General features: G+C 39.9%; 1 protein-coding gene across 1 annotated transcript in view; it reads right to left on the minus strand.

The window, feature by feature from the left end:
- The window catches only part of HECW1 (HECT, C2 and WW domain containing E3 ubiquitin protein ligase 1), a gene marked incomplete at its 5' end in the record, with an annotated part of 190,275 nt that extends 179,392 nt beyond the window's left edge, over positions 1-10,883 (minus strand). Inside the window, 3 exons of the mRNA XM_081996466.1 lie at positions 6,038-6,362; positions 10,092-10,174; positions 10,808-10,883. Of these exons, the coding sequence (XP_081852592.1) occupies positions 6,038-6,362; positions 10,092-10,174; positions 10,808-10,883 (484 nt within the window). The remainder of the gene's footprint in view (positions 1-6,037; positions 6,363-10,091; positions 10,175-10,807) is intronic.
- Between the last annotated feature and the right edge of the window lie 388 nt (positions 10,884-11,271).

An 11,271-nucleotide genomic window follows, 5' to 3' on the forward strand; every position in this document is an offset into this window, starting at 1 on the left:
CCACCACCCCCTCTATGGAAGCTTTTTGATGCATTGCTACTAACAACTTTAACACCACACAAATGACAGAGGTGAACCTTGGAGGCACGGAAAGGGAGAATGAGTCAGAAGTCATACATGTTGGGAATATTCAGAAACCCTTGTGTTTAAGTGTTGACTGGATCTACTTGTCAAGGGGTGAAACGGGCAAAAGCTAACTGTTTGTGTCACACTTGGTGGGTCTGGAAACAGCATATTCTGGTTTCATCTGGCTGAAGCGGTCCACCAGGTACCAAACTAGGAAAGGCAAAAAGTGACTCAGCCCAATAAAGAGAAGTCACTCTCACTGGATCCAAGAGCAGCCAGGTGAAGGCAAGCCAGGTTGGAACAAAGAACTGATATCGCAGCACTAATACATCTGCCAAGGCCTACGATACCTATACCCTCTCTGTTCAGCATTTGCACAGGCTTTCTATTGTTGGTTTGTTTTTTTTTTTAAATGACAGTTTTGCTCCTCTGGCATTTTTTGTTCCTGAAATAACTAGTGCTGCGCCTACTGAAAGCTGTCTGGCCACTGGGCACCTCTGTTGATGTTTTACAGAGAGAGCAGAATTGCAAGCGTTGAACAAAACTGAACTTGCTGAGGTGATCACAGCCAGCCACAGGCACCGTCTCCAGTCTGGCAAGAGACTCAACTACAAGATGACTTACTGAGGAGGAGCCCTAAGACCACAAGCAAGGTTCTCTTCCAAAGGCAATAAAAGGACTGGGAAGATGGGTAACCCCAGCACACAACAAATCCAAACATCAACAAAATTCATTCTAAGCAGGCACATTATGAAGAGCTTTTATAGATTGCTGTATCTGAAGCAGAGATGTGGAGCAACCATCCAAATGCACAGAAAACCTCAATCAGGGATTAGAGCTGTAACACAGGGACTCACAACTCCTAGCCTTCTATGCACATTACCGTTTCTAACATTTACAACATCTGCTGGCAACGTGTGACACTTTCTGCTTGCATGCATTGGATGTTTGGTAAAATAGCTGTACAAACAAGTTCTGATCCAAGTCCGACAGCAGGAAAAATGTAGATCTTTCCACTTGCCTCAGTGGGCAATACAAGGCCCTGAAAGCCCAAAATCCACCTGGAAAATGTTTATACAAATGTTTAAATGTCTACTAACCAATAGCTTTAAAAATTAGATTTGTCAGATTATGGTGAATTGCCTTTTTGGGTGAGAAATGACATCAAAGGCTGCTGTTCTAAAGCTAAACTTCAGTCATGAATTAGGTCAAGACATTCCTACTTATAAAATTGAGAGGAACTACTCTGTCAAAAGCCAAATATGGACAGGAAATCAGACTCCTACAAGATTTCTGTATGAAGAAACTTTTAATAAATAGCCTTTAATAATCTTTTGCTTTCCCATAAGAAAATGCTGAAAGAAAAAAGCCTACTGCATATGGGTAAGAAGAGTGTAATGTTAGCCCTGATAAATTCCCAACATCAGCATACACAAACACTGGAGGAAAAGATTCTTTCAAAAGTCTGGTTTAAGCATTTCTCATTAGCTACTCTACATCAGATAGGGAGATGACAGAAATGAGATCTAGTAGCAGCTAAAATGCTACTCTAGTAATTGTAAGATAGCTCTTTATCTACAGGCAGCTGCCAGAAGTCCATATTAAATTATCCAAGAGGCTTCATACTGTAGCAAATAGTAATAGTAAATGACATAATAGAAAGAAAATATTAAGTATCTGCAAATATTTCATCTGTCTCAGTAGCCACTACATGAGAGCTCTTTTAAAAAAAAAATATACAAACACTATCTTCATTCATAACTTCACTTTGGTTTCACTTTTTCGCCAATGTGCATTTTCTTTACACATAGCTTTCTCAAAGAAAACTCAAATTCCAGAGATTTTAAAATAGCAACAGAGATGTGTTATGTTCAGATTTCTCAGAGAACTCTTTGAGTGTATTTTTGATTGTGGATATGTTTCTGAAAGACTAATGTTTATAATACAATAGCTCCCTTGAGGGAAGGCAAATGCACATCTTGGGTGAGTTGTTACAGGATTTAGAGGTTCCTTTGCATAGTTCAGAGCTGATATATAGCATATACAAGGGGAAGTATGAACAACTCTAGACTTCAAGCTTAGCAGGAATGGAACTTAATTCCTACTCCTGAAAGCACAATGTCTTAAACACACAGAAAGGCTTGTTCTTCCAATTCCCATTTTTTTGTCATCTTACCATGGCTAATCTTAAAATTCTGAAAATACCGAAGTAATGACATCTGTATTTTAACAAAGTCAACATTTACTGTTCTCCCTTCAGTTAAAGGGTTTCTCTGTGGCCCTTCATCAAAATCGTGTAGATGTGTATGGATGTTTTCATGTAGCTACAAGGTAGATACACTCAATACTATTTTTTGCCATGACCACCATTTTTTACACTGTTTTATAAGAGACTGACTGGTTGCCTAGTCCATTTCTGGAAACCACGAGCAAAACTTAACTCTGCAAAGACTGTTTCCCAGTTGGTCACCCTTAGGAATGCACACATGGACTGAAGAGGAGAAAAACACGTATCTTGTGATAAAAAGAGCTCTTGCTCCTCCACATGATGAGCAAGCAGCCAGAATTTCCATACAGAGAGGACTCCCTTAACTCTACTTTCAGGCTACTTTAACCTTTGAATAGCATCCCAAAATGCCCTACAGTATCAAAACATAAGCTACATGATTTTTGCTCTTGTTCTTTTGGAAGCCTTTTATATCATCTATATTTCCCCAGACTTGGAACATCTTTGTTCTGAAGCCTGCAGTTTATTGGGTATCAAAGTTTTAGTGATGGCAGTGGTAGTGAAAACATACTAAGTTTTATGCATTTCAAAACTAACGCTCATAAAATTATTTGGAGATGTTTCCTGGAATACTACAATGGCAATGATTAAACTCTAATGTGAGAACTGCCTTTCTGTTCTGCTTTTGTATAGTTTCTTCCTGGGATAGCCAGGAGCTCCCATAAGTCAAAATACAAATACAAACTCTAATGCTCCCACACCAAGTTTTAAAGAAAATCCACAACACACTGCCTGATAGCACAAGGATGGCAAATAATTTCTCATTGTTCTCATGACTCACCATGATATTAAATATTGTTACATTCAAACCTTTCAGCTCAAATTCACCAACCAAGCAATCACAAAAAGGACTGGGCTGTATACACAAGCTGGCTTTGAGACAAACACTAGAATGACAAGCAGCAACACAACAGTTAACAGTATTGCCATGCATGTGGTAATAATAGGCTTCAACACTAATCCTCTATTAAGCAGGCCGGGAAAAGCTCATAGTTCCTTTGGTTCTCTCATTCCAGTCTGGCTGCTAATTCAAAACATAGCCATGTATCAATTTACATTGTGAAGGTCATACCCACAAGGCCGGGAACATTCCCTCTCTAAACAGGAGTGCAGGCTTACAAAGTCTGTGCAAATGCACACACAAATCTAAGCCATTAGGGATGTCTGGATCTTCCACCCCTATGGACTGGTCACAAACATTGACTAGGATGCATCAGCATTTTATTTCAGGTCAGAAGCATGCTTTTGTAATGACCCAGTTATCCCCACTTTGTCACTACCTGACTGTGGTGTGATCTTCAGGCACAAACTCAATTGTCCTGACGAAGCTAAACTGAAAGATGCACTACAGCGACTCAAGGGCACTCAGTCTGCCAGACAGACTGTTTCTAAAGCCAAGCCCCCAAAATGCATTCAGCAGATGTTTGCTTCTACAGACCCATTCTTACTGGTTCCCCCTACTTTAATGGGGATATAGCCATAGTACCAGTTACCTTCCTAGATTCCGAGTGTTTTCCACATCAAACTAACACCAAAAACATCAAGTAATCTTCAGTCTTCCATGTTCTTTAAGGGAACCAAAACACTAAAGCTTACCTTATGTTAGGTTTTGGGAGCAGAGGAGTGGGAAGGGGGGGGAAGGGAAGAGAAAAAAAGGAATGAGAGGTGCTGCTGCCTGCTATTTCCTCAGTTATTTAGATTGGGAACCTGAGAGGCTAAACACCTTCAGAAACATCAAGGGTCAATTGTTAGTTTCTTGGGGACTGGACACACTATTCATTTTTCATTTGGCAGCAGTGTTCCTTGGAACGAGCTATTGACTATTGCCATTAACACCAGGCATTCAGCCAGCAGGGGCAAGGATACACTTCACAATTTGCACTTCTAATTTACTGGGGTATCTGGAGTAACATGCTGCTTGATACGGTAAATTAAGCAGGAATAGCAGGATAGATTTTTCTTTTGCCCAGTTAAACCTCTATATATTCAAGTTACCTATCAAAAAAAATCTAGAATATGTCTTCATAACGCTTGATACAATGTCTGAGCTATGAAACCTTGCTGAACCAGTTAATTCAATGTGAACAGCTCTATGCACTTTCTGCTGACTCCAGACCACCAGAAGGTACATTTTGCCACTTTTTACCAACGCAATACAGTCCTTCACGAGTTGCCTGCATTACTGCAGAATAAGCTTGGAGTATTTCTTAACGCCTAGTACTGGGGCTGCTGTGTCTTCTCATTTGTTCCAGTAAAACATTCAACTGCAAGCTTAACTGTAAATGCAAGTAATTCTGTTAAGGCCAAAACAGACTGCTTTCAGAGCATTTGTTTTAAATCCAGTCTTTTTTTTTCCCTACAAGATTTTAAATTTCAGAAGCCTACTTTTATTTTCAAAGCAGGGTATTTTATGAGGTTACTCACAGGAACAAGTACAGCAGCCTGACATACTGTAATCCCTACTCCTTTTCCTCCATGTCCTAAACCCTCACATTCCCCTTCTCCCAGCCTCTCCAATAGCCTGAACTCATTTTCCAATGCCTAACACTATGCCACCAGGGTTCCTTTAATCCCTTATGTTGCCAACATCCTCAGCACATGATACCAGGCCTCCTGTTTTATCCACTAAAGCACTTAAGTACTGTAGCTCCCCACGACACACCCTGTAATTGCTCCAAAAGCCCATCTCACATCATCATATACTTCACCTGGTTTTGGTTTGCTACCTGGGCAAGACGAAACAGCACTATTAGAACTAATATATCTCCTTAGTGCTAGGCACACTTATCTAAACAGATAAAGGCGGTATTTTATCAACATTTCCCTTTATGAAGGCACCAGTTTGAGCCTGTCCTGTTTGCTAAGTCACTGTTTTTTCAGGAAACATTTAAAAACTTCAAATTTAAGACCTGCGATCCATAGAGGAATATGTCCAAAACTGATACACCATGTTCAAAACTTACCAGAAGGTAAAGAGTTAACACAGACGTCAGTCTAGGCAGCAGGACTATTTGTACAGGAACCAAACCAGGTTAAAAAAATGCTAATTTTATACTGAAGCAAAACAATCAGGTAAAAGTGGATTGAAACAATGTCTTATGACTTATGTGAGGCTGAATTTACTAGATGGAGATGCCAAAAATATGTTAATATACATGGATGAATACAGCTTCCAATACACCAAAAAAGAAAAAATTTTCTGGGACTACTCCAGACTGTCTCAGCCTATAATTATTGTTCATATCAAAATATCCTTTGGCTATATAGAGAAAAAGGCATTCTGTTTCATGACATTTTTAAATGATTCATATTCTTGACTTGTAAAACCTCTCATCTGTCACAGATTACTCAGGGACCTGCAAGAGGAAACCCTGAAAATATGCTGTCTTTATACAGGTGGCATTTTCCCAAAACCTACAAGGCTTTAAAATGAAAATATCTTGAAATTTCAAGAAACCGCCAACAGAACGCTTTCTTGTATCTCTGCTGAAGAAAGAGTGAGCACCAGGACTGCAACCAGCAATTCAGGAGCAGAAAAAAATCTTATAATATATAAACCCACTTCGAGACTATACTCAATAGAGCTGTATCATCTCATTATTACCTTTAGCCCATATTACCCTAATGCTTAGAACTAAAAAAAGCAGCAGGAAACCCAAAGGGGAAGGGGTAAGGGGGACTTACCTATGAGATACATGCCAATCCAGTCCCCTGCATCCACTTCCTCCTTTATATCCCAGTATATCACTAGGTCCTGTGAATGCCCGATGGAGTAGTAGGAGCTGCTGACCATCAGGGTAGACCGGCTGTCTGAAGTGACAAGGTCCGTGTCACTGGTAGACCTAGGAATGGTGACTGCCTCATGGGAATTATTCCTGATGTCCATGTTGTGGAACTGGTCAGGGTTATAGCTGTATCTGAGAGGCTCTTTGCAGCGGCGCCGATTTTGTGAGTTCCTAGATGGAGATGCCATGGCTGCCAGGCCCAGGAACCTGTTTTGGTACAGATTCTGTGAAGAGAAAAAGAAAGGATTGTATTTACAGTATTATTCATTTTCAGTGATGTCAAAGCTCAGGAAAAGTAGTACATCAGAATGCGAAAGTAGCAGTTCTTTTCCCATTTGGAATTGCAAAAAAGAGGCATGAAAAGGTGTACCAGGAAACAGTGTGAACTCAACTCCTAGCCTGTAATTCTTATCATGAAAACAAGTATAAGAGCAAGCCTTGCACCACCAAGCTCAGCCACAACGGGCAGCGTGTGAGGAAATGAATAGTAGCTGGCTTCATCCACATTAATGCATGCATCCATTCTCAAACACTGCGACTTACCAAACTGCTAGAGTACTATTCTCTTAACTTCAGGAGGTAGTCTTCCCACCTTTGACACCTGGAGTTAAGTCTTCTCCCAAGAAATTCTTGTTACATTCTTAAAGCACAGTCACCCCAGAGACTCCATCCCATCTGGAGAGACTGGTTAGCAACAAGTAAGAACTCTTCCTCCCTGATGGAGATCTGAAGAGCGAGAGCCATGAAGATGGAGTTATCCCCATTACCAAAATAGAGACAACTTCATTGAAGTGCAAATACAAACTATGTGTTGCAGTGTGTCTCAGTACAGTTAGCAGCTTCCAACATTACTGCTGTGTTTTTTGCAGTAGACTGAGATACTATGCATACCTGCTCTGGTAGGAATTTCGGAATGCACCAGACAATTAATGGGAATCAAGAAGGTCACTGCACACTAGTCATCATCCTAGCAGTCAAAAATTTAAATTCCAACCTACCCTCCTTCCTCAAGGCAAGCTGAGTGACTCGTACAAAATGCGTCACAGTACACAAGTTAAGAGCTCTTGTGAGCTGGCAGATGGAGAATGCTTAAGTCATGACTGGGGTTAATTTTGATGTGAGGACATGCCTGATACTTATCAGAATACTGGTTATTGCTTACTTCTGTGCTGTTTGTTTTTACCATTTTCCTTCCCAGATTTCCCCCTTCTCTCCCTGCAGCTCTGCTATTTCAATCACTCAGCTTTTCATTATTCATTAGCCTTCCATTATCCATCCATTGCCAACCATGCTGTCAAGTCTGTTAGATACAAAACCACACAGCTTTCCAGTATGCTACGAAATGCTTTTCACATGATCAGAAGTCAAATTATCCTTTTGAACTCAATCAAATTAAGCGGAAGAAAAATCATAGCTCCTTTGTCCAGCCAAGCAGTTATTTAACCTTGGCTTTATTAAGGCTATGGTAGCACAGAAGAACAATAAGGCCTGAAAAATAAAATATTTTGTTTATTAATACCAATTCTCATGGAATAACTAAAAACCCTATTATTCTGTCTTAGGATTCTGTTGCACAAAAACTGTACAGAGAGCAAAAAATTCAACTGCCATGTTTGTACCCCTAAAGCACGCTGTCACTTTGCAGACTCTACCCTACAACGCTTACAATCCAATGACCCAAATCCTCACTTACTGCATTACACAGCGTTTATAGCAAAAATAGCTCCAGCAGGGATGCCACACCTTATAGTAAGTGCTGGCAAGATTGAAGCAAATAATGCAAAAGGCTGCCCTAAAGAAACAGGAGAATAGCAGGAAGGAAGCATGTGGGGGAACGAAGTACATGGTGTTGCATTTGCTATGCATTTAATAATGTCTTGCTTCTTTTCTAACAGTTACATTTATTCACTGTTTGAAAAGAGTTCAATTCATAGTATAAAGATTAATATTCCCTGTAAACAGAAAATGTGTCTTTTTAAGCAAAAAAACGGGGTCTCATGTGAACATTTTCTAATTTGGGAAGCATTCGTGGGCATGCATAACTACCATACACTAGTCAGTTTTTTTTAAAAAAAACAATGGGAGTTTCTGTCACTTAGTGGAAAAAGACATCTGCTGTCACAACAGTACCCAAGACAACTACTGTTGGTTTTGTAACTGTGAGATAGCAACACAAAGACCTTCAAGCCTACTCTTCTGGATTAGTCTGTATCATTAACATGGGCTCCTTCACTCACAGTGTGCTACCCAAAAGCTACTCTGGTTCAAAGGCGACATTTTATTTCTGGTGACAAATTACTCCAGAGAGTAGTGGTTCTGTACATACTTTCATTTTTGAATGTTAATGCATGTAGAGTATTAACTGCATACTCTCAAGTTAAATTTGACTTAAACATTTAATTTTTTTCAGCTTCAGCATGACTTTAAGGAGTTTTAAAATGGTAAATTCAGCACCACATTCTAATTCTGTAAGTCACATTTTCCTGTATGTTGATGCCAGGGGAACAAATAGCATAACCTGAAAGCAACCCAGAAGGCCACATTCTCCAGAAATCCGAGTCACCCATATTTCCAGCATCAATTCTACACAAATACATTAGTCTGCAAAAATGAAAATCCCCAACATGAAAAAAAACACAAAAGCAAACAAATGGGACAACAGCCACACATAGTTATCTGTATTAAATAATGACATCAAAATACAAGCATGGCTGTATGAATATGTAGAAAAAATAGTTAAGAAAAAATAGTTACACCACATTTTATTATCAGCGTTGCATGTTTTCCATGCAACTGTATTAAGCATGCACACAACTCCCAAGTCCTGGTGATAAGAGTTCCAGCTACAGTGGGACAGCTTAAGAATTGCAAAAACTTCTTCTCTATGCCTTGTAGAAGCAATGTGATACCTTGTATCCCCCCAAATATCTATTTTTTAGGGGCTTGAGATTCATGTTTGTTCTCTCTATCCCTTTGCAGAGGTGTGTACACTACACACACTAAGCTATACTCTCATTTCTAATATAGAGTGTAAATTACAAAGCAAGAACAATGAATGGCTAAATATTGACCCAACAGCACAACAGATGAAGCTTGGTTGTCAACAAATCTGTCTTTATTCCTGGCTCAAGACAGTCACTCCACAGCTACTTCTACAGTCACTCTTTCCAGGGGTGTTTCCACCCATGGACTCTCTGTACCAAATAACCCCCAGGCTTCACTTCCCCCGCCTCCCCTCACCACTTGTAGATGGCTAGCAGTGAGGACAGCCTTTGCTGATCAGGGCATCTACACATGTAAGAGGAAAGGTGGTATTCTCCTCACACCTTTTAACCTTTTTCTCTCAGGTTATTAGATTTTGTCCTAAAAGGGCCCATCTTGCCACACTGAAGTACATCGTGCATATGATACACTCAACACATGAGCTCAAGCTTGTCCTAAGTTGAAGGTGCCAAGGTCACTGGACTGGTGACTGACACACCGCTTGCCTATTTCCTATCTCCGAACTTATCTAGGACAGAAGGAATGATGTGACAGGGATGTACAATATTTCAGTTGCAACAGGGATAGTCCAGTTACTTTAGTTTTCAACACCTGAAGTAGCAGATATAAAGGTCTTTCCCTTTACATTCCTCATTTGGACATACATGATATGTAATACAACATACATAAGTCATTTTCAGTTTACTTTGTAGTAGAGATCTTTTAAATTAACATCTTGTCAAGAAATGCAAATATCACTACCATTGGAAAACACATAGGTTTTCTACTGCAAAAATTTAGTAATTTTTTAATATCCAAAACAGTCCTTTTACGTACAGATATAGAAGCATGTTTTTAGCCATAAAATATTAGCATGCTGAGCAAAACTAGCTAACGGGACTTTTTTCTCCTTTCCTTGGCACTCCTTCCAATTTTCAAAGTTCTGGAAAGCTTTGTCTCTAAAGACCTACCAGCCACATAGAAGTAGAAGTGGTACTCAACATGAGATTATCTATGGGCAAAACTTGCCTCTTATTTACATCGCTTAGTCCATCTAATGAAAACAAGCATCAGAAAAATTAATTTAGTGTATTTCCCCCCCCCCCCCACATAAATGCAACTGCAGTCTCTAACAAGGGAAAGTAGGAAGGAGCAGCCAAAATGAAATGACAGACAAGATCAGACTGTAAAGAAAACTGATCTTGAAAATGTACACACAGAAAAGCTGTAATCAGTAAATACCATGAAAAAAATATTTCACAGATTTTCTTCCTATGTTCTCTCCCTTTCACACACACGTCTCTCTCCTTGCCCAATTGCTGTTTGGTGCCAGGACAGCAGAGTGCAGTTGTCACCACTGCCTTTCCCTTTACCACCTGAGAAAACTGCACTGCCTCCCTCTCCAAGACAAGAAGAATCCTCTGGCTGGAAGGCTTCACACCATTATTGCTAGCTGAATTTCACCAAAGGATTCAGAGCTGCCATGCAGCAACTTCTCCCAGAGAGCTGTAGGGCTTAATGTTAGGGATTTTATTTAGTTATTCAGGAAAATTTCAAATCATGCCAGAAAGGTATGTGATGCTTTAGCAATACAGAGATAGATCCCAGCATCTGCAAGGATCCAGCTCAATTCTCTGTTCAGACTACTAAGAACAGTCTTTTAGGTACTTGGACTGACACCAGTTACCTCCTGTTACTCCTTTGTCAGAGAAGACGTATTTGTGCAGGTCAGGATGGTCATATGACAGAATTTTACTGTCCATACAAAGATACTATATCATTGAAATACAAGGCATCACTGGAGCATTAGCAGATACGGAAATTAAAGGGAACAGGGTGACAATATTAGCAAGCATGACAGTGGTCTCAAAGTACGGCATAGGTGGTCATTCAGATGTCTGCAAGCATCATTGCAACCAGAATTTCAAGGGCAAGTACTGAGAAAGCCAGCAAAGATAGCTTTGTATGATGGGAAGCTTGGGACATAGCACGTTTATCTATCTGAAAATTTAATAAGCCAGTAGTCAAGTCTAATATCATAGGCAAATCAGATATGGATTCAGTCTCTTAGTTGCTCCACCAGAGGTTTTCCTGATGAGCTTTTAGCCTTCATTTGCAAGGTTTATGTGTTTTGTAAAAGCCAAGAAGGAG

Source organism: Phaethon aethereus (genome assembly GCF_964289735.1).
Source record: "Phaethon aethereus genome assembly, chromosome: 2".
Classification (NCBI taxonomy): domain Eukaryota; kingdom Metazoa; phylum Chordata; class Aves; order Phaethontiformes; family Phaethontidae; genus Phaethon; species Phaethon aethereus.